General features: G+C 39.2%; 1 protein-coding gene across 1 annotated transcript in view; it reads left to right on the top strand.

Annotated features, from left to right (window-relative positions):
* The window catches only part of FBXO16 (F-box protein 16), a 51,460-nt gene that overhangs the window by 7,739 nt on the left and 18,867 nt on the right, over window positions 1-24,854 (top strand). Inside the window, 2 exon segments of the mRNA XM_070370124.1 lie at window positions 10,630-10,833; window positions 17,871-18,035. Of these exon segments, the coding sequence (XP_070226225.1) occupies window positions 10,630-10,833; window positions 17,871-18,035 (369 nt within the window).

The following is a 24,854-nucleotide window of genomic DNA, read 5'->3' as shown; positions in this document are numbered from 1 at the left end:
GAATGTATATAAATCTATATATCCATATCTAAGTTACTTTCACACTTCCTCAAAGGAAACAGTCTCAATGACCATTGTCCATGACCAAAGTACCGTAAGTCCACTCTGTATTAATGAGTTCTGTTCCAAAAGTGAATTCATAGGTCCAATTTGATCGTAAATCCAACAAAGTCAGCCTTGGAACCCAACTAACATAACTGGCTACACCCCGCTGTTTGTAAGCTTGCTTCCAGACATCCTGGGCTTGAAATTAAAAAACTGCTCTACTGTACTGTAAAGTACACAAAAGCACAGCCACCTGTAGTGAATGGACACACATGACCATGCACGCCAGACACATGTACTAATGTGATTGAACATGCAAACACACATTCGCATCTTTGAAAGTTTGAAACTCAAATGTTTGTATGAGGGGACTTACTCTATCCATCTCTGGCTAATGTGTATTGCTCATTAAATTCCTCTACAGTCTCATTGAGAGTCTCTTCTACCCAAGAGAACTGGAAACATGATCATACAAAAATGTGTACACTAATGTTCACAGTGGCATTATTCATAATCATCAAAAATGTAAACACCCAAACGTCCATTTGGTGAGAAATGGATAAACAAAATGGGGTCTAGCCAAACAACAGAATAGTATTCAGCCTTAAAATGAAAGGCAGTTCTGTTTCAAGCTACTCATGAATGAACTTTGAAGACATTGTGCTAGGTGAAATAAACCAGACACAAAAGGACCAATATTGTTTGACTCCACTTATATGAAGATCTTAGAACAGGCAAATTCACAGAGAAAGAAAGTAAAATAGAGGTTATGAAGAAATAGGGACGTTATTTAACAGGTAGAGCTTCAGCTTGAGTTTTAAGAACAGTTCTGCAGACGGATGGTGGGGATGTTGCACAACAGTGTGAGTGTGCACCATGTCACTGAACTGTACACTTAAAAATGGTTAAATTTTAAAAAACAAGGGCAAGAAAAAAGAACGAAGTACTGATATATGCTACAACATAGATAAACTTTGAACATAGTATGCTGAGTGAAAGAAACCAAACACCAAAGCCATCTAGTATATGATTCCATTTATATGAAATATTCAAAATAGACAAATCCATACAGACAGAAAATAGATGAGTGGTTTCTAAGGGCCAGGGAGCAGGGGAGGAGTGACTGACTGTAGTGGATATGGAATTTATTTGGAGGGTAATGAAAACGTTCTGAAATTAGACAATAGTGCTGGCTTTACAGCCTTGTAAACATACTAAAATGCTGGGTGGTGTGAAATGATGGAGAAGGCAGTACTGCAGTACTTTGCCTGAAAACTCCTTGGATGGAATATATGCAAATGCTGGGTGGACACGACTGAAGCGACTGGTGGTATATGAATTGTACCTTAATTTAAAAAAACAAATCAGGATCCCTTTAAAAAAATTATACTTTGATTTCTTTAAGCTCTAGATGTATATAATGAACTTGAAATAGTCCATCTTTAAAGCATACAGTCAAAGCCTTCTTTCCTTTTAAGGGACCATCTTTGCCCCAGAATATAGCAGTAGACAGAATATCCTACCCTGTGAGTTACTGGGATTCATTTTCCTGTATGTCTTAGTCCATTCCAGGTGCTATAACAAAACACTGGTGGGGGCGGGGGCTCATAAACAGCAGAAAATTTATTTCTCATAGTTCTAGAGGCTGGAAAGTCCAAGATCAAGGTGCTAGCAGACTCAGTGTCTGGTGGGAACCTGCTTTCCGGCTCAGAAACTCTCCATGTGTCTTTACATGACAAAAGGGCTAACAGGTCACTCTGTAGTCTCTTTAATAAAGGACATTAAACCCATTCATGCGGGCTTCCCTGGTGGCTCAGTGGTAAAGAATCCGCCTGCCAATCAGGAAACTCTGGGTCAGGAAGATCCCCTGGAGTAGGAAGTGGCAACCCACTCCAGTATTCTTGCCTGGGAAATCCCATCAACAGAGGAGCCTGGGGGGCTACAATCCATGGGGTCCCAAAGAGTCAGACACAACTGAGCGACTGAGCATGGATGCTCGCAATCCCATATATGAATGCTCTCCCTCATGACCTAATCCTCTCAAAGGCCCCACCCACCTCCCTGGGTCATTACCGCAGGGTCAGGGTTTCAATTTAGGAATTAGGGGTGACATAAACATTCAATCCATCATAAAGCTCTGTATCTTACTGTTCTTGTTTGTCTGATTTACTCACCACTTCTTTTCTGTGCTGGTCTACAAGCTCCAGTCTAAAGATATTTACTAACCTAAGGAAGGGGAAAAAAGTCATATACACAGTGTTTCTGGAAGACTTTACATATCCCCTGGAGAAAGAAATGGCAATCCATTCCAGTATTCTTGCCTGGAAAACCCCATGGACAGAGGAGCCTGGCAGGTTACAGTCCGTGGGGTCACAAAGAGTTGGATATGACTGATTAACTTCACTTTACTTTTACAAGAAAAGGGGCAATATTGATTTCCTTCAGACAGGAAAACTGTCTAAAGGGTGGAAGAGACTCTTACCTGGAGAGCCTTTTGTGTCTTTTGAATTTTTAATCATGTGAATGTTTTTAATCATGTGAAGGTAATATCTATTCAAAATAATAATAAAATTTTATAAAATAAATTCACTAAAAATGGCAAAATGAGAAATACCCGAAATTTAAAATCTAGCTAAGTTTTTCTCATATTGTATTTGTGTTTTTAAACTAACTTTGTTACCAACAACTTAAAAAAGAGACTTATAAAAAAAGCAAATAGATAAAATAAAAAGGGACATATTTAAAATGACTATATTTGCATTTTCATTCTACTTACTATGAAAGGAAATCCCTAAATTAATAAAACCAGGGCTAATGTTCAGGCAGAATTCATTGGTATGGCTGACCAGCCTCTGTCTATTTTGATTGGTTGGTAGCATTGCCAGTTGTTAAACATTTTAAATATCACCCTGGATAAAATTCAAGGTCTTCAAACTTTTGAAAAGATCTTGTTAATTCTTTTCTTTTACCATAACTAATAGAAGCATAGATTTCAAAGGTCACTGATATTTGCAAAGATCACTAATTATCTCTCTACTCCAATCAGCCAAACTACAGGGTCAGGCATGGTTTTACCATGCTCCTTGTTGTACATTGCTTGATGTTATCAGGCATTTAATAAATATTTTCTAAATGAATAAATGATACTAGTTTTTCTCTTTTGCCAAACAACAAACTTATTCCATAAATTCACTAGATCATATGGTAATCTTTATACCTCCATGAAAGCCACAGGAATTAAGTTTGAAGGGAATATTTCCAGTTTATTTTTATTCAGTTTTCTCTCTCCATTTTAGGCTTTATTTGTCTGTGTGTTTTATGAACAATATAACAGATTGATAGCATAAGGAATGCATTTTCAATAAAAAAGGAGAGAAGCAAGAATACAAGTTTTTTTTTTTTTTTCCTTTATTTATGGCTGTGAGTCTTCCTCGCTGCACAGGCTTTTCTCTAGTTGTGGTGTGCAAGCTTCTCATTGCCAGGGCTTCTCTTGTTGCAGAGACTGGGCTCTAGAGCCTTCTTGTTTAAGTCGTGGCATGTGGGATCAACATAGGCTCAGTAGTTGTGGCTCACGGGCTTAGTTGCTCCATTGCATGTAGGATCTTCCCAGATCAGGGATCAAACCCATGTTACCTGCATTGGCAGGTAGATTCTTTACCACTGAGCCACCAGGGAAGCCCAAGGATACTGATTTTTAAACTTAGCATTACTTGGGATTTTCATTGTAGGAGTCAAGTATTGGCTTTAAAGCTCAATCTCATATTAGAAGTAAAGTCACTTTTAAAAACAATCTGGATAGTAAGGGGCAAAATGTAATGTGAAACCTATTCAATGATAGACAATCCAAAAAGTATTTTATATTTAGCCATGTGTGCATCCTCAGTAGTGTCTGACTCTTTTGCGACCCCATGAACTGTAGCCCTCCAAGTTTCTCTGTCCATGGGATTTTCCAAGCAAGAATATTGGAGTGGGTTTCCATTTCCTTCTCCAGGGGGTCTTCCCAACCCAGGGATCAAACCCAGGTCTCCTGCATTGCAGACAGATTCTTTACCAGCTGAGCCACCAGTGAAGCCCAAAATAATATAACCAAAAAGCAAAAAAATAACAAGGCTCTTCCTTCATTTTGACCTCACTGCCTGAGAACTTTCCTTTCCTTGCCATTTGGTGTGAGATGAGTGGCGCTGATGCCCTAGCAATGGTCCTCACATCTTGAAAGCGCAGCAAGAATCCTTGTAACAATCACTCTGAAAATGGGATTTTCACAATCCTATTGTCAAGAAATCCCAAAGTAACTATAAAATATAATTATGATATGACATAAGATAGTATTGCTGCTGTTTAGTCACTAAGTCATGTCTGAGTCTTTTGCAACTCCGTGGACTGTAAACTCACCAGGCTCCTCTGTCCATGTGATTTCCCAAGCAAGAATACTGGAGCCAGTTGCCATTTCCTTCTTCAAGGGATCTTCCTGACCCAGGGATTGACCACGTCTCCTGCTTGGCAGGCGTATTCTTTTCCACTGAGTCACCAGTGATGGTCATATAAGATAGTATAGCATAAAATAATATAGCACAATGTCATATACTAATCATATATGATATTAATATTAAAAAGGAACTAATTGTAAAATGAGGTATCATACATGGTACTAGGATAAGAAAATGGTCCTAGCTGCTCCCCTGTCTCACACATTAGATCCTTGGCTATGATGGTATGGCTCTTTTTTTTTGAAGAGCTGAAGCAAGAGATGTGGGACAGATATATATACTACTATATAATATATTTGATTGAAAAAAAAAAAAAGGAACCTACTGTATAGCACAAGGAACTATATCCAATATCTTATAATAACATACAGTGGAAAAGAATCTAAAACAATATATGTGTGTGTGTGTATATATATGTGTGTGTGTGTGTGTGTGTGTGTGTGTATATATATGTAAATCACTTTGCTAGATACCTAAAACATTGTAAAATAACAATGCTTCAATTTAGAAAAAATTTTAAAAAAGAGAAAGATACTGGGCGATTACCAAATTCATGTACAGTTAATTCTTCCATGGATTATCTACTTTTTGGATTATTCCCAGCACCTTTTAAATTCCAAGGGGATTTTCTCCAGCTGTTAAGCATTCTTATCAGTCATCTACCCACCTTCAACTGGTAGAAGTTCAAGGAATGCAAATTCATTTTCTATTAGACTAAATAGATTAGAAACTAGAAAGGAGAAACCCCCAAGGCAAAGAACACCTATCAAAGCCAAATATAAATTATCTTTGACTGTTATAATCAAGGAAATAAATGAGAAACCAATGTAATTATCTTTTTATCTCTAGAGGAAAAGGTTTGAATGTTTTCTTTTATAGATTTCTTCAGCACTTTATAATCCTAATGTTCTTTTATATTTATTCTAAATCACTGTTCTTCAATCTGAGCCTGTTCTCTTCTGGGCATCCATGAAAATAATTGAGCTGACCTCAATCCTTGCAAATGTGCTTCCTGTCCTTGTTAATGTACAAACATGGTTACTTTATGCTTTGTAATTTAATTATTGTATATCTAATGATTTACCCCTCATGCTTATTATTTTTAACATCACTGTGATATTTTATAACAGGGGTCCCCAACCTCTGGGCCACAGACCCATTGGTACCTCACATCAGATCAGCAGTGGCATCACATTAGAAATAAAGTGCACAATAAATGTAATGCTGTAGTTTTTCCAGTAGTCATGTATGAATGTGAGAGTTGAACCATAAAGAAGGCTGAGCAATGAAGAATTGATGCTTCTGAACTGTGGTGTTGGAGAAGACTCTTGAGAATCCCTTGAACTGCAAGGAGATCAAGCCAGTCAATTCTAAAGGAAGTCAGTCCTGAATATTCATTGGAAGGACTGATGCTGAAGCTGAAACTCCATACTTTGGCCACCGGATGCGAAGAGCCGACTCATTAGAAAAGACTGATGCTGGGAAAGATTAAAGGCAGGAGAAGAGGACGACAGAGGACCAGATGGTAGGAAAACATCACTGACTCAATGGAGATGAGTTTGAGCCAGCTCCAGGAGATGGCAAAGGACAGGGAAGTCTGGCATGCTGCAGCCCATGGAGTTGCAGAGTCGGACATGACTGAGCGACTGAACTACAACAAAATGTAATGCACTTGAATCACCCCAAAGCCATCCCTCCCTGCCTGTTCCCCCAGTCCATGGAAAAATTCTCTTCTATGAAACTGGTCCCTGGTGCCAAAAAGTTTGGGGACCACTGTTTATAATATTAGCTACCATGAGTACAATGAGTCATACATTCTTTTAGAAATTTTATACATATTTTCATTTATTTAATCTTCCCAGTAACTCTAAATTTAGATATAATTATTCAATCAATGTATAAAGGAAGAAATTAAGAGATTCTTAGTGAGACTCTGAATGGCCTCACTCCCAAAGCCCCCATGCATCCTTAATGTCATATTTTCTCTTATCATGTTGCTGAGCTGATTCACTATTGTGAGGCATTTGGGGTTATTTCTGATTTTTTGTTGATTTTTTTTTTTTTTTTGCTTGGAAAATTTTTCCCTTTAATTTTATTTTTAAACTTTACAATATTGTATTAGTTTTGCAAATATCACGTAATGAATCCGCCCAAGGTAATTTTAAAGATGAATCCTGAACCCTCCTCCTGTCTCTCCCCAAAAATCCCTCTGGGGTCATCCCAGTGCACCAGCTCCAAGCATCCAGTATACGATCCCCTTTCTGGACTGGTGACTCATTTCATACATGATATATACATGTTTCAATGCCATTCTCCCAAATCTCCCCACCCTCTCCCTCTCCCAAGAGTCCATAAGACTGATCTAAACATCAGTGTCTCTTTGTGTCTTGTACACAGGGTTATTGCTACCATCTTTCTAAATTCCATATATATGCGTTAGTATACTGTATTGGTGTTTTTCTTTCTGGCCCTTCACCACTAATAGGTTCCAGTTTTATCCATCTCATTAGAACTGATTAAAATGTATTCTTTTTAATGGCTGAGTAATACTCCATTGTGTTATATGTACCACAGCTTACTGTAGTGATAATTATATCCCATAAAAATTTCTTCCCTAATCATCCTGCATCCCCATATAGCAGTTTTATTCAGCACTTATTTGCCCAAAAGTAATTTTAAAGATGAATACCAATTTTTTTTTTTCTCTCAAAGAAAAATCACAAGAGATCCAATTCAGTACTCATAACACTAAAGTACCAGATCCCCTTTCTTCATTCCCCAGTTCTCTCAAACTGTATAACTGCTGGAAAAGCAGTTACAGTCTTTATTTAAAAATGCCTTGGTTTGGCAGCTCTCCTGTCTTTGTTGCCCCACTGGCTCCTTGTTTTATAGATCACCGTTGCATCATGGGCTGGTCCTTCCTCTGGCCCTCACCACTCTGGTCTGGCTTCTCTATCATTCCCTTAACCCATCCCCAAAGGAAAGATTCTTTTTAGTTGGAAATATTTGTTTATGGCTGAGAGGAAATCTGGGTCATTCATGCATGAATAGATTTTATTCACTTATTTGTAAGTTAAGGTTTCTGATCTTTTTTTTTTTTTTTTTTTTCATTTGAGAGTCCCCTCCCCCTGAATGCAGTGTCCAAAGTGAGATTGATGAGCACTGAAAAGATCTGGTGACAGTGAATAGTTTTTGTTTTATTTAAAAATCTTTGGTTTGGCTGCTCTGGGTCTTTGTTGCAGCTCTCAGGCTTTCTCTAGTTGTGGCATGTGGGCATCCCAGACCAGGTTATCAACCCTAGTCCCTGCACATTGGAAGGCAGATTCTTTTTATTTATTTGTTTATGGCTGAGCTGGGTCTTTTAATGCTGTGTGCAGGCTTTCTCTTAAAAAAATGAGCATGGGACCACAAAGAAGTTGACTTGTCATAAGGTGTAAAATCTTTTTACTTTAGTGGCTTTTTTTTTTTTTAGGCTCTAGGGTGGCTCAGACAGTGTGGTGTGTCTGCCTGCAATTGTGGCTCTCAGGCTTATTTGCCTTGGTCATGTGGAATCATCCCAGACCAGGGATGGAACCCATGTCCACTGCACTGGCAGTTTCTTAACCACTGGACTTCCAAGGAAGTCCCACAGTGAATGGTTTTAATCAAGAAGTACTCCAACTAATTTAAAAAAATAGATCCTATGATTACAAAGAAGTCGACTTGTCATAAGGCTTGTCAATACATTTTTATTTTATATGCCTTTTTAGGTGGTCAATGTATTTTATGATTAAAACTAAAGTATTATGAAATTCTGATTACTTTATAATAACTAGAAAATATCTATTGGTGAAATGCAATAGTGTATAAAATACAAGTAGCCCCAAACTTTCCTGTTTTCTCTTCTCTAATGGACTAAAGAAGAAAAACAGAGATTTAGACTCTGATAACAACTTTTTCAGCTGCTAGCTGTTCCCATAAGAACCTTTCTTTTGATTTTGGCCAGCTCTCACACTCTCCTCTTTGATCAGTCACTAATCTTGGGACTGGTTTGGGGTCATCACTAGGGAAAATTGTGAAGTAACCCAAGCGTTTGTTTGGTATGCCCCAGATTGCTTTGGCATGTACTTTCTGTCTCTGGCACTCTTTTTTTTTTTTTTTTTTTTCCAGGTCCTCCTATCAACTTTTCCTTTCCAATCATATCAATCATTTACATATTAGTAGGACTTTAACTCCAAGAAGGCAATGGCACCCCACTCCAGTACTCTTGCCTGGAAAATCCCATGGGTGGAGGAGCCTGGTAGGCTGCAGTCCATGGGGTCACTAAGAGTCAGATATGACTGAGCGACTTCACTTTCTCTTTTCACCTTCATGCATTGGAGAAGGAAATGGCAACCCACTCCAGTGTTCTTGCCTGCAGAATCCCAGGGATGGGGGAGCCTGGTGGGCTGCCATCTATGGGGTCGCACAGAGTCGGACACGACTGAAGAGACTTAGCACCAGCAGCAGCAGGACTTTAACTGGGGCTTCCCAGGTGGTGCTAGTGGTAAAGAATCCACCTGCCAATGCAGGAGACCCAAAAGACACAAGTTTCATCCCTGGGTCGGGAAGATCCCTTGGAATAGGAAATGACACCTCATCCCAGTACTCTTGCCTGGAAAATTCCATGGACAGAGGAGCCTAGCGGGCTCAGCAAAGAGTCAGACAAGTGAGTGACTGAGAATACACACACGCACAGGACTTTAACCCTACATACTCCCCCTTCTCAGAGATATTTGCTTGTATTGCCTTGTCTCTAATTGTGAACACAAAGGTTTGTTTCTGGTCCTGGAGTTTTAATCACTAATGAGCTGATGTAGAAACTGTGGGGGGAGACTGACTGCCCAGGTGTCTTCTCTTAAGGTTGTACAGACAGTCCGTGGCTTAAGATGCTTTGGCTTAGCAACTTTTTGGCTTTACAGTGATGCAAAAGTGATAGACGTTCAGTGGACACCATATTTAAAATTTTGTATTTGGGTTTTTTTGGGAGGGGTGGCTAGCCACGTGCAGTAGGATACTCATTTATGGTGCTGGGCAGCCAGTGAGCCACAGCTCCCAGTCAGCCACTCGGTCACAAGAGTACAGGCCAAATACACTTAAAACCATTAGTACCCAGACAGCCATTCTGGTTTCACATTCAGTGTGCTTGTGTACATGCTAAGTTGAGTCAGTCGTGTTCAACTCTGTGCAACCCCATGGACTGTAGCCCACCAGGCTCCTCTGTCCATGGAACTCTCCAGGCAAAAATACTGGAGTGGGTTGCCATTCCCTTCTCCAGGTGTAGTAGTCAGTAAATTACATGAACTAGTCAACACTTTATTATAAAATAGGCTTTGTGGTAGATGATTTTGCCCAACTGTAAGTTCATGTGAGGGCTTCCCTGGTGGCTCAGTGATAAAGAATACCCCTGTCAATGCAGGAGACCCAGGTTTGATCCCTGGGTCAGGAAGATCCCATGGAGGAGGGCACGGCAACCTACTCCAGTATTCTTGCCTGGAGAATCCCATGGACACAGGAGCCTGGTGAGCAACAGTCTATGGGGTCGCAAAACAGTAGGACATGACTGAGCGACTAAACAACAGCAATAAGCATCAAGGTTCATGTAAGCGTTCTGAGCACATTAAGGTAGACTGGGCTAAACTAGGATGTTTGGTAGGTTAAGTGTATTATGTGCATTTTTAATTTATGATATTCTCAACTATATGATGGATTAATTGGTATATAGGCCCATCAGAAGTTAAAGATCTATATTTTACAAGTCTGTATATAGTCTCAGTTTATGACTATGACCAGCTCCCAAATTTTTCTGTAACTCCACGTTTTGAGGTCAAGTGCACGTCTATGTCCACACTGGCCTTGCTTGGCTCACACACACAAATGTGAGAAAGAACAGGTAGGTGGCAAAACATGGGGTGTACTTGTTAGGGAAAGAAATGCATGCAATTCGTTAAGAATAAGTTACTAAACACACTTTCTATGCAATTCTTTATCTTTCATAATGCGTCTCTGGTGTCAGACTAAACCTGGAGCTTTTTTTTTTTTTCTTTTTTTGCTTTGCCTTTTTTTTTTTTTTTTCCAGTTTGACAAATGGATGGATACTCAGAGGAGAAAAATCCTGACAGTCCTGTTAGAACACTGCTCCCTGTCACAGCAAAAGTTCTGTCGAAAGCTTCAGGAGAAAATTCCAGCAGAAGCTCTAGATTTTACTACCAAGCTCCCAAAGGTGTTATCTTTATGTATCTTTTCTTTCCTGGACCCCCGAAGCCTTTGTCACTGTGCACAGGTACAGATAAAGAAGCAGCATTCGGTGTTTTGTAAAGACAGCCTAGAAAACACTGAAACTTGAGGGAAAAAAGGAAAGCACATATACAAAACCAAGCACTGACAAGATGCTCACTACGTTTTATTTGTACAGTTTGGATTGGCCCCATCTCTTTGTGTCTGGCTGTACACTTAGTGCTCAAAGGGGAGAAAAAGTAAGCCATCACTAAGTGTCCATAAAATAGCATTAGCCATTTGGGGAAATATATACACATGTATATAATGGTTCATCAGCAGAATAGTCTTATATTGCACAGCAGAGGACCATAGTAAAACTTAAAGTGTAGAGTGCAGGCCATTCATAAATAGAAAAGCATGAAATAAGGTGGTAATGTGATAAATACAGAAGCATGTGAGACTAAAGGAGTTCAGAGTGGGCAAATGTGTGCTCACAGGTTGGAAAAGCATCCATTATTTTATTACATGTAATTACATTACCATTATTTTATTACAAGTAATTCCATGGTGTATTCAAGTATATTTTTTAAGATATAAAATTGATAGTCATTTTGTAGATTTCTTTTCATAGTCTAGAAAGACCAGAAATTACCTGTTACTGTGCATTCACATGGTAACTTTAGTTTTTAAAATTAAGAAAATGAAAAAAAAATTAAGAAAATGAATGCAGTAAGATAGATGACATATTTAATAATTGGTGTTGGGACAATCGGGCAGTATCTGGAAAAAAATTCTAGAAGGATAAAACATTGATGTGAAATTATGGGAAACCATTCCCTACTCAAAGGAGGGAATTCCCTGGTCCAGTAGTTAAGTCTCTGTTCTTTCACGGCTGAGGGCAGAAGTTCATTCCCTGTTTGGGGAACTAAGATCCTGTAAGCCATCAGGCATGACTAAAGGGGAAAAAAATGTAATTAAAGGAAATCTAGGGAAGGAAGACTTTGTGAGTAATCTATAATATTAAGAGCCTCAAAAGAAAATGTATAACTTAAAATCTTGCTTTATTTATTTTACATAATTTGTATATATATTATATATGCTTTATAAATAAAGAGAGCAAGATTTTAAGTTGTGATTATAAAAATTAAAATTTTCTTCATAGAGAAGAAAACTGTAAATAAATACAGACAGTAAACAGGAGGGAACTCCCTGGTAGTGGTTAGGACTCAGTGCTTTCACTGATGAGGGCTCAGGTTCAACCCCTGGCCGGGAGACTAAGAACCCACAAGCTGCTACAGTGTGGCCAAAAAAATTAAAATAAATGGGGGAAAAAACATATTGCCAGCAAAGGGGTGATTTTCTTATTTTTTTAAAGAAAGACTATAAATCTACAGTAAGAAGAAAAAAAAGCAAAGCCTAGCAGAAAAATGAGCAAAGGAAGTGAACAAATAGTTCACAGAAAGAAAAGCAGATGTTTCTAAAATAGATAAAATGCTTAGCCTCATTTTCATGCCATTTTGTGACTCAGATAGATTGAGTTTCTTTTTTTTTTTTAGTTTCTTTTTTAATGATAACACTTTATATTGTTGGGGTGTGGGGAAACAAGCACCTTCATATGTTGCACCTTCATAGATAAATTGACGCAAACACCAAGGAGAGCAATTTTGTAGTACTCAATTTTTAAATTGGAGAAGGCAATGGCACCCCACTCCAGTACTTTTGCCTGGAAAATCCCATGGACGGAGGAGCCTGGTAGGCTGCAGTCCATGGGGTAGCTAAGAGTCGGACACGACTGAAAAACTTCACTTTCACTTTTTTTTCATGCATTAGAGAAGGAAATGGCAGACCACTCCAGTGTTCTTGCCTGGAGAATCCCAGGGATGGGGAGCCTGGTGGGCTGCTGTCTGATGGGGTATACGTCGGACACAACTGAAAAATTAGTTCCAGCAGCAGCCATTTTTAAATAAAGATTCCTAGACATTCCCATGATCCAGTGGCTTTCACTACCAAACAAAAGTTTGATCCTGAAAGTGGGAATTGAGATCCTGCATGCCATGAGACATGGCTAAAAACTTTAAAATTTTTTTTAATTAAAAAAAATAAGATTACCTTTGGCCAGTAGTTCCACTTCTTGGAATTTGTCTTATGGGTATACTTCAACGCATGCAAAATTTATATCTATATAAGAATATTTCATCATTGCTTGTAGCAGCAAAATGTTGGAAACAATGGAAATGTCTGCTAATAGCAGACTGGTTGCAACTATCTCAATATATCATCAATAGAATAACTAAGGTGCAGAATTATACTACCGCTTTGGAAAGAATAAAAGAATGTATCCATATTTGTTGCCCTTCTGGAATGGCACACAAGAAGCCAGTAACAATGGTTATATTCAGGGAGGGAAATGAGTGGCTAGATGACAAGGATGAGAGAGGCTTTTATTTATTTTTTTAATGTTTTTTACAGTGTGCCTCTTGGTATCTTTGAATTTAGTATTGATGTACATATATTATTCTGAAATTGAAACAATTAAAAAAAAAAAAAACATAGTGTTTTAAATGCCCAGTAATAGAGTATCATTCTGCCATATAATGAATTATTAGGCAGTCATTAGAAAACATGTTTTGGAAAAACAGAGATGTTTATTATGTGTAAAATGAAGAAAGCATGATTTTAAATTGCATGCAGTTTCCCAATTTTGCTTTCATGTATACCTGAAAAACAGAAAGGAAAATAACTCTACCAGCTTGTTGATAATGTTTGGTCATCTCTGATTGACAGTGTTCTGGGTATTGTTTTTCTTCAGGTTTCTCAGAATTTTCCATGATTTTCACAGTGAGAATGTTATTATTCCAGGGAAATGTGATATGAAATAGATAATCTTATCATCTATATGTACCATATGTCAATCTTAGTAGATTTCAGCATCATATTTTATTTCCAGAACTGACTGTGAGGCAATTGTTCTTCAGCTAGATTTAAAGTAAACAATAAAGTCATTGCACCAAGATGAGCTTTGAGCTCATCAAAATGTGGTGGGGGTTGTCTTACAGTTTTGAAAATGTGGTTTAAAATTGTGGTGGGGGTTGTCTTACAGTTTTGAAAGAGCTTACCTACCCTCAACTTTCCTCATTCCTGTTTAGTTTTAAACAAACAAAAGGCAGCAAAAATAAAAAACAAAGCAAAATTTTATCTATCCCCAGTGCAGGGGGGGACCCAACTTAACTACCAATAGGCCTAAACAATAAAACAAAGTCAAAAGAAGAAAATCCTACAACTGAGAAAAACTGTCTCCCCATCCCCTCCCTCCCAAACTCCATATCTTGATTGAATTAACTAACAGGTCAGGAAGCAACAGTTAGAACTGGACATGGAACAAAAGACTGGTTCCAAATAGGAAAAGGAGTACGTCAAGGCTGTATACTGTCACCCTGCTTATTTAACTTCTATGCAGAGTACATCATGAGAAACACTGGACTGGAAAAGCACAAGCTGGAATCAAATTGCCGGGAGAAATATCAATAACATTCAGATATAGATGACACCAGCCTTATGATAAGAAAACATGTTTTGGAAGAACAGAAATGCTTATGATGAAAGTGAAAATGGAGAGTGAAAAATTTAAAGCTGCATTCAGAAAACAAAGATCATTGGCCTCAGTCCCATCACTTCAAAAACAGGGAAAAATAGATGGGGAAACAGTGGAAACAGTTGTCAGACTTTATTTTTCTGGGTTCTGGGTCACTGTTTTGACTGCAGCCACGAAATTAAAAGACGCTTACTTTTTGGAAGAGAAAGTTATCATTCCAACCTAGATAGCATATTCAAAAGCAGAGACATTACTTTGCCAACTAAGGTCCGTCCATATATCAAGGCTTGGTTTTTCCTTTCAGCATTGTGATTTTGGATTTCCCAGAATGCTGAGCACCGAAGAATTGATGTTTTTTAACTGTGGTTTGCAGAAGACTCTTGAGGGTCCCTGGACTGCAAGAGAGCTTTGAGTCCATTCTAAAATGTGATCAGTCCTGGGTGTTCTTTTAAGGTTTTGCTAAAGCTAAAACTCCAGTACCCTGGCCACCTCATTCCTGTTTGACTTTTGGAAAAAACAATGCTGGGAAAATTGGCGGCAAAGGAAAATTTTATCTATCAGAGGATGAGATGGCTGGATGGCATCACTGACTCAGGTCTAAACCTGAGTCTAAGTCAACTCCAGGAAAAAGATGGACAGGGAGGCCTGGCTTTCTCCCCATTCCCTGGAGTCGCAAACCCCACACTGGAGTGACTGAACTGAACTGAACCATATGAGGATTAACAGCAGTGTAGTTTCATTCAGGGTTGCACAAAGTGGTTGTGATTTCTGTTTCTGCCTGCAGTGTTGTATCAGATCCTCTAAGCCTTTTCCTCCATCTAGATCTTGAACCTACTGTTTCTCCTACTTGTGCCCCGTTCTGCTTCCCTCTCCCCTACATGTCTTATCTTCAGCCCATAAAATAATCTTGAACGTAATAGAAACTCCATACACATTGGATGGAAGGAGGGAGGAAGAGAGACAGATAGATAAACAGATGGATGGGTAGCGAGTTCCATTACAGAGTGTTCTGCTCCTTTTGGGGGCACTGAAACATTATTTATTATTGAGTTAACCTTGAAAAAGAGGCCAGTTTTCCAAGGATGAAATGAATGTGAAAATTAGCTATCATCTCTGCAATTCTTGATAAGAGACATGGAATGCCTAGTGTCAACTTTATATATGGACTTGATTCTAGTTTCTACTAAGACATTTAAAACCTGGAATAAATTATTTTAAAAACTACTACACATAATAGGGCCACCTCCGCCATTTGCTGGATATGTAGGATTGACCATAATGCTATGAAAATGGAATGTACAGAATACTTTAAAAAAAATTATTAATTTGGCTGCACCAGGCGTCAGTTGCAGCATGTGGAATCCAGTTCCCTAACCAGGGATCAAACCCTTGCCCCCTGCACTGAAAGCATAGAATCTTAGCCACTAGACCACCAGGGAAGTCCCCAGGACAAATACTTAATGCTCTATTGAATTTTAAAGGCTATTTAGAACACACCAACCTCATGCGATAGTATTTGGAAAAGACTCATTGTGTTCCCATCACTTATATATTTAGTTAAATCCGGGAGTTGGTGAAGAATGGAGGAAAAACTGAACTGAACTGAATATAGTATTAGTCATTGTGTTCCCTTTATCTAAATGAAAGAAAAACAGAAGAAAAAAATAAGCAATGTGCCAACTGGAGTTTCTGTAGCCTTCATACAATGTTCATACGCAGACTCCCAGAGATCCTTCAGTTCAGTTCAGTCACTCAGTCGTGTCTCTTTTTGTGACCCCATGAATCACAGCATGCCAGGCCTCCCTGTCCATCACCAACTCCCAGAGTTTACCAAACCCATGTCCATTGAGTTGGTGATGCCATCCAACCATCTCATCCTCTGTTGTCCCCTTCTCCTCCTGCCTTCAATCTTTCCCAACATCAGGGTCTTTTCAAATGAGTCAGCTCTTTGCATCAGGTGGCCAAAGTAATGGAGTTTCAGCTTCAACATCAGTCCCTCAATAAACACCCAGGACTGATTTCTCCTTTAGGATGGACTGGTTGGATCTCCTTGCTGTCCAAGGGACTTTTAAGAGTCTTCTCAACACCACAGTTCAAAAGCATCAATTATTCAGTGCTCAGCTTTCTTTATAGTCCAACTCTCACATCCATACATGACTACTGGAAAAACCATAGCCTTAACTAGATGGACCTTTGTTGACAAAGTAATGTCTCTGCTTTTTAATATGCTGTCTAGGTTGGTCATAACTTTCCTTCAAGGAGTAAGCATCTTTTAATTTCATGGCTGGCTTCAATCATCATCTGCAGTGACTTTGGAGCCCAGAAAAATAAAGTCTGCCACTGTTTCCACTGTTTCTCTATTTTTCCATGAAGTGATGGGACTGGATGCCATGATCTTAGTTTTCTGAATGTTGAGCTTTATGCCAACTTTTTCACTCTCCTCTTTCATCAAGAGGCTCTTTAGTTCTTCAGTTTCTGCCATAAGGGTGGTGTCATCTGCATATCTGAGGTTATTGATATTTCTCCTGGCAATCTTGATTCCAGCTTGTGCTTCCTCCAGCCCAGCATTTCTCATTATGTACTCTGCATAGAAGTTAAATAAGCAGGGTGACAATATACAGCCTTGACGTACTCCTTTTCCTATTTGGAACCAGTCTGTTGTTCCATGTCCAGTTCTAACTGTTGCTTCCTGACCTGCATACAGGTTTCTCAAGAGTCAGGTCAGGTGGTCTGGTATTCCCATCTCTTTCAGAATTTTCCACAGTTTATTGTGATCCACACAATCAAAGGCTTTGGCATAGCCAGAGATCTTTAGGAAGTTCTCTTATCTGAAGCTTAGTTTCTCCCATTTGCAAGGGGAAAGAATATTAATTATACTACCTTTCAGGTTGTGATGAGGATGGTTAATAGGTGCTCGATAAATATTAGTTGATTTGGATTCTGTATTAATTAACATTTAAAAAAAAGAAAAAGGGGTACCCAAAGCCAGTGCTTTCTGAGAACCTGGAGGGATGGGATGGGGAGGGAGGTCGAAGTGGTGTTCAAGTTGGAGGGGACACATGTATACCTATGGCCAGTGTATGGCAAAACCATCATAATGTTGTAATCATCCTCCAATTAAAATTTTTTAAAAAAATCTTCCTGCCTGGTTAGGAAGCACTTCAGGTAGGAGGTAACTTGGCTGTGATTTGGAGGAAAAGGACCAAAAAGAAACTAGTTGTGAATTCCAGGCCTGGTTTATCTAGTTAAAATTATGTTTGCTCTGATTCTCTCATGAATGAATCCATGAATCCACTTCCCCAGTGGCTCCGTGGTAAAGAACCCCCCTGCAGTGCAGGAAACACAGAGAAGTGGGTTCGATCCCTGGGTCAGGAAGATCCCCTGGAGGAGAGCATGGCAACCCACTCCAGAAAAAAAATAAAGAAGTTCTCTCAGTACCAGGGTGACAGCTCAAAACCTAGAGAAAGTGGACATGTAAACTGAATAGATTTTTAACATTGTTTTTCCAGGTGAGCTGGCATTGGAAGAATTTAACTGAACTGGATCAGCTCTGGATGCTAAAATGTTTACGGTTTAACTGGTACATCAGTGTCTCCCCAACTCCCTATAAGCAGGATGTATGGAAGAAGCATTATATTCAAATGGTGAAAGAACTCCATGTTACCAAGCCCAAGGTAAATTTGGGAAATGAAGCAACAGAATTACTAACATCAGCTACTTAGGAATTCTAGAACTATGTTGGAGAAGGCCATTGGTTCAAAAGAAATATACCATGACTTCAAAATTCCCTAGTTCTAAGAACTTAACAGCTCTTTTCAAGATATCCATGTTAGTTGAAAGTCATCTGACACTCACAAACCACAATTCCATCCAGGTTAGGACTTGGAGCTCCTCATTCTCTCCAGATTCCTGGATTTCTGTGTCTCTGACGCCTACAGTACACAATTCTGACACGGGGATTCTGTGGGTAACATGCAGTATTTATGACCTATAGGTCATCAAATTTTACTTAACTAATTCAAATTTTCTGTGATTCTACCAGGAAAACTGAAGTTTATGTTTCTATCATTTATAAAGAAAAGTTTGCAAAAAATTAGTAATTAGGAAAGGGCATAATGGGCATATTAAAGTTCTTTTTACTTTAGAAACTAGCAATGTAAAGTCCTTACATAGACTCGTAAACAGTAAATAGTATGAGCATAAATTTTTCTAGTGGTTTTCTATGCGTTGTAAGCAATGTTTATGTTCATTCTTATAGTCACAGTTAATTAGGTAACATGGGAAATTTTTATGAGCTTTTCCTTTATGGCATGATCTATATACACGCAGAGTTGTGCATCATTTCATATAATAGAAGAGTTCCTGAAAACTATGTGTAAATTAAAAATTTTAAATTATTTTTAAAACCACGGGGATTTTTTTTTTATAGGAAAGCTACAGTGAGTCCGTTTTGAATTGAAGAATCCTTTTGAAATATGAATAGTTGGTTCTTAACATGCTCATTTACATTTCATTTTATTGCATTTACTTGAAGTAGAAACCCTCTACATTTAATGTAGTAATAAACTGCATAATTAATATTGTTATAATTACAATGATAAAAGCAGTCTTTCTGATTTCAATGATGGCTGTTCTTCATGAGAATTTCTTTTAAAAAGAAAAATGTAAAGTGCAGTGGTGGAAGAGTTATTTTAAAAATTACAATAGCTATGGCTCCTTTTATCACAAAGCTTTCCTTAACTCTCATTCAAAGTCACTCATAGGCAGGGAAAGGCTTCAATAGCTGAAGTGTGGGCTGTTCTGGGGCAGAGGAGAGAAAAGTGATTAACCAGGATGTAGAATGAAAAAAGGTTTTGAGTATTGTATGTAATACTGATTTTAATACTTGGTCTTCAACAATAACTCTTTTTCCAGAAACTGTTTATGCACTTCCCTTGTGGCTCAAATGGTAAGGAATCCATCTGCAATGCAGGAGATGCAGATTTGATCCCTGGGTCGAGAGGATACCCTGAAGAAGAAAATGGCTACCCACTCCAGTATTCTTGCCTGGAGAATGCCCATGGTCGGAGGAGCCTGGTGAGCTACAGTCCACAGGATCATAACGAGTCATGGCTTTATGATCATAGATAAAGGACATGACTGAGCAACTGACAGACACATATTTTAAGATGATGAATAGTTCTGATACAAGAAAATTGCCACATTGTTGCTTAGTATTTAATTTCTTTAAGGAGTACTTTGTTATAGTAAATTTCAGTTTTTCTATTAAAGACAAAATTGGCAAATTAAACCCAGTAAGATATAAAAAAAGAATAATACATGATGGCCAAGCGGGATATATCCAAGGAGAGTAAGGTTGGCATAATATTCAAAAATCGGTCCATGTAATTCACAGAATAAAAGAGAAAAGATGTCCGGTCATTTCAATATATGTAAACAAAAGCATTTAAAATTTTTTCAACATTTGCGATTTACAAAAGTCTCAAACGGCTTTGGGTAAAGGGAACAAAGTTTTTGTTTACTTAATGAAAAAGTCACCAGTTTTCATTATTATCTATTCTGTTAATGGGTCAAATATTTTGTACTTTTCAGAATTAATGATGCTTATTTATGTATGTAGTTCCTAGCATCTATGCCTAAATTTTCTCCCCTGAAACTGCTTTTTTATTATCATGTATTCTTTATTACCAGTGGTGTTAAACAAGACCTCTTCCAGCAAAAATAGATTTCATTCAATATAAACTCAGAAAAATGAAATGAATGTCCATCTTTTTTTATTTAGTTTATTTTTTTGGCCACCCCGTGTGACTTGGGCTTTTAGTTCCCTGACCAGGGATCAAACTCCTGCTCTTGGCAGTGAAAGTATGGAGTCCTAACCGCTGGACCACCAGGGGATTCCTTGAATGTCCACTTTAAGTGAGATCCACACTGTGCTGTGCTTAGCTGCTCAGTCGTGTCCAACTCTTTTCAACCCCATGGACTGTAGTTCACCAGGCTTCTCTGTCCATGGGGATTCTCCAGGCAAGAACACTGGAGTGGGTTGCCATTTCCTTCTCCAACATATGAAAGTTAAAAGTGAAAGTGAAGCCTCTCAGTCGTGTCTGACTCTTAGAGACCCCATGGGACTGCAGCCTACCAGGCTCTTCCGTCCATGGGATTTTCCAGGCAAGAGTACTGGAATGGGGTGTCATTGCCTTCTCCGTCCCTTAGGCTACAACCGTATAAAAACCCTTATGAATTTTATATACAAAAAAAACAGACTTTCATTTTGGGCAATTAAAAAATAGACTTTCCAAAAAAAAAAAAAAAAAAAGACTTTTGTTTTCCAAGTCTTTGGAAATGGCTGAAGTTTTGATAATTGATAAAATCTATACTTTATCCCATGCCCTTAAGCCCGAGGCCAGGGGTGGCGGCTGGGAGGAGCAACCCCACGCCCAAGGAGCCATGGCTGCATGGGCGCAGGAGTGCCTAGAGGAGCTATACCCCATTGAAGGTCAGGAGATACCCCTCGTCCAAGGTAAGGAGCAATGGCTGCGCTTTGCTGGAGCAGCCTTGAAGAGATACCCCACACCCTAGGTAAGAGAAACCCAAGTATGATGGTAGGTGTGGCAAGAGGGCATCAGAGGGCAGACACACTGAAACCATATTCATAGAAAACTAGTCAATCTAATCACACTAGGACCACAGCCTTGTCTAACTCAATGAAACTAAGTCATGCCTGTGGGGCAACCCAAGACAGGCGGGTCATGGTGGAGAGATCTGACACAATGTGGTCCACTGCAGTAGGGAATGGCAAACCACTTCAGTATTCTTGCCTTGAGAACCCCATGAACAGTATGAAAAGGCAAAATGATGGGATACTGAAAGAGAAACTCCCCAGGTCAGTAGGTGCCCATTATGCTACTGGAGATCAGTGGAGAAATAACTCCAGAAAGAATGAAGGAATGGAGCCAAAGCAAAAACAATACCCAGCTGTGGATGTGACTGGTGATAGAAGCAAGGTCCGATGCTGTAAAGAGCAATATTGCATAGGAACCTGGAATGCCAGGTCCATGAATCAAGGCAAATTGGAAGCGGTCAAACAAGAGATGGCAAGAGTGAATGTCGACATTCTAGGAATCAGCGAAATGAAATGGATTGGAATGGGTGAATTTAACTCAGATGACCATTATATCTACTACTGCAGGCAGGAATCCCTCAGAAGAAATGGAGTAGCCATCATGGTCAACAAAAGAGTCTGAAATGCAGTACTTGGATGCAGTCTCAAAAACGACAGAATGATCTCTGTTCATTTTCAAGGCAAGCCATTCAATATCACAGTAATCCAAGTCTATGCCCCAACCAGTAACGCTGAAGAAACTGAAGTTGAATGGTTCTATGAAGACCTACAAGACCTTCTAGAACTAACATCCAAAAAAGATGTCCTTTTCATTATAGGGGACTGGAATGCAAAAGTAGGAAGTCAAGAAACACCTGGAGTAACAGGCCAATTTGGCCTTGGAATATGGAATGAAGCAGGGCAAAGACTAATAGAGTTTTGCTAAGAAAATGCACTGGTCATAGCAAACACCCTCTTCCAACAACACAAGAGAAGACTCTATACATGGACATCACCAGATGGTCAACACCGAAATCAGATTGACTATATTCTTTGCAATCAAAGATGGACAAGCTCTATACAGTCAGCAAAAACAAGACCAGGAGCTGACTGTGGCTCAGATCATGAACTCCTTATTACCAAATTCAGACTTAAATTGAAGAAAGTATGGAAATCCACTAGACCATTCAGGTATGACCTAAATCAAATCCCTTATGTGGAAGGGAGAAATAGATTTAAGGGCCCTAGATCTGATAGATAGAGTGCCTGATGAACTATGGAATGAGGTTCATGACATTGTACAGGAGACAGGGAACAAGACCATCCCCATGGAAAAGTAATGCAAAAAAGCAAAATGGCTGTCTGGGGAGGCCTTACAAATAGCTGTGAAAAGAAGAGAAGCGAAAAGCAAAGGAGAAAACGAAAGATATAAACATCTGAATGCAGAGTTCCAAAGAATACCAAGAAGAGATAAGTAAGCCTTCTTCAGCGATCAATGCAAAGAAATAGAGGAAAACAACAGAATGGGAAAGATTAGAGATCTCTTAAAGAAAATCAGAGATACCATAAAGAAAATCAGAGATACAAAAGAAACATTTCATGAAAAGATGGGCTCGATAAAGGACAGAAATGGTATGGACCTAACAGAAGCAGAAGATATTAAGAAGAGATGGCAAGAATACACAGAAGAACTGTACAAAAAAGATCTTCACGACCCAGATAATCACGATGGTGTGATCACTGACCTAGAGCCAGACATTCTGGAATGTGAAGTCAAGTGGGCCTTAGAAAGCATCACTACGAACAAAGCTAGTGGAGGTGATAGAATTCCAGTTGAGCTATTCCAAATCCTGACAGACGATGCTGTGAAAGTGCTGCACTCAATATGCCAGCACATTTGGAAAACTCAGCAGTGGCCACAGGACTGGAAAAGGTCAGTTTTCATTCCAATCCCAAAGAAAGGCAATGCCAAAGAATGCTCAAACTACCGCACAATTGCACTCATCTCACACGCTAGTAAAGTAATGCTCAAAATTCTCCAAGCCAGGCTTCAGCAATATGTGAACCGTGAACTTCCTGATGTTCAAGCTGGTTTTAGAAAAGGCAGAGGAACCAGAGATCAAATTGCCAACATCCGCTGGATCATGGAAAAAGCAAGAGAGTTCCAGAAAAACATCTATTTCTGCTTTATTGACTATGCCAAAGTCTTTGACTGTGTGGATCACAAGAAACTATGGAAAATTCTTCAAGAGATGGGAATACCAGACCACCTGACCTGCCTCTTGAGAAATTTGTATGCAGGTCAGGAAGCAACAGTTAGAACTGGACATGGAACAACAGACTGGTTCCAAATAGGAAAAGGAGTACGTCAAGGCTGTATACTGTCACCCTGCTTATTTAACTTCTATGCAGAGTACATCATGAGAAACGCTGGACTGGAAGAAGCACAAGCTGGAATCAAGATTGCCAGGAGAAATATCAATAACCTCAGATATGCAGATGACACCACCCTTATGGCAGAAAGTGAAGAGGAACTCAAAAGCCTCTTGATGAAAGTGAAAGTGGAGAGTGAAAAAGTCGGCTTAAAGCTCAACATTCAGAAAACGAAGATCATGGCCTCCGGGCCCACTACTTCATGGGAAATAGATGGGGAACCAGTGGAAACAGTGTCGGACTTTATTTTTCTGGGCTCCAAAATCACTGCAGATGGTGACTGCAGCCAGGAAATTAAAAGACACTTACTCCTTGGAAGGAAAGTTATGTCCAACCTAGATAGCATATTCAAAAGCAGAGACATTACTTTCCCAACAAAGGTTCGTCTAGTCAAGGCTATGGTTTTTCCTGTGGTCATGTATGGATGTGAGAGTTGGACTGTGAAGAAGGCTGAGAGCTGAAGAATTGATGCTTTTGAACTGTGGTGTTGGAGAAGACTCTTGAGAGTCCCTTGGACCGCAAGGAGATCCAACCAGTCCATTCTGAAGGAGATCAGTCCTGGGATTTCTTTGGAAGGAATGATGCTAAAGCTGAAACTCCAGTACTTTGGCCACCTCATGCGAAGAGTTGACTCATTGGAAAAGACTCTGGTGCTGGGAGGGATTGGGAGCAAGAGGAGAAGGGGACGACAGAGCATGAGATGGCTGGGTGCCATCGGGAGTTGGTGATGGACAGGGAGGCCTGGCGTGCTGTGATTCATGGAGTCGCAAAGAGTCGGACACGAGTGAGCGGCTGATCTGATCTGATCTGATAGTTTACCCCTACGTAATGGTAATTGTCTCTGTGTTTTAGATAGGTAGAACAGGGTACTGTTTTTAAGAATGTATATTTTTAGTAACAAATTAACTGCAGTTGTGGAATAACTGTATAATGTTATGGTAGGAGAGGTGGCAATATAGGATAGAGAAGTTCATTGCGTAGGTTTGAAGCTGGAGAGTGCTGGATTCAAATTCTGACCCTGTGTCTTACTGCTTATGTCTTAATAGTAGTAGTGGAAAAATTAATCAGTTCATCCTACCTTCAGTTTTCTCTTCTGTAAAAGGGAAGTAGTTATGATTATCTTTTAAAATTATTATGAAGGTTAAATAAAGTAATGTAGGAACGGGACTTTCCTGGAGGTCCAACAGTTAAGACTCTCTGCTTCCAATGTAAGGGGTGCAGGTTCGATCTCTAGTAGAGGGAATGAAGATCTGGCATGCCTCACTGTATAACACCCCTCAGAAAATAATAATAACACAGGAATACTTCCTGAGACAGTTCCTGGCACATTCAAGTACCTCTGGGTTGTTGGCTGCTGTAATCATTGCCACCATCATCAGTGCCATCATGGTGATGATGATAATGATTTTTTTAAAGGATTTATTTATTTATTCATTTTTGGTTGCAAAGGGTCTTCATTACT

This window comes from Bos mutus, chromosome 5, assembly GCF_027580195.1.
Source record: "Bos mutus isolate GX-2022 chromosome 5, NWIPB_WYAK_1.1, whole genome shotgun sequence".
In the NCBI taxonomy this organism is placed as follows: Eukaryota; Metazoa; Chordata; class Mammalia; order Artiodactyla; family Bovidae; genus Bos; species Bos mutus.
This window is presented reverse-complemented; position numbering and strand designations above follow the sequence as displayed.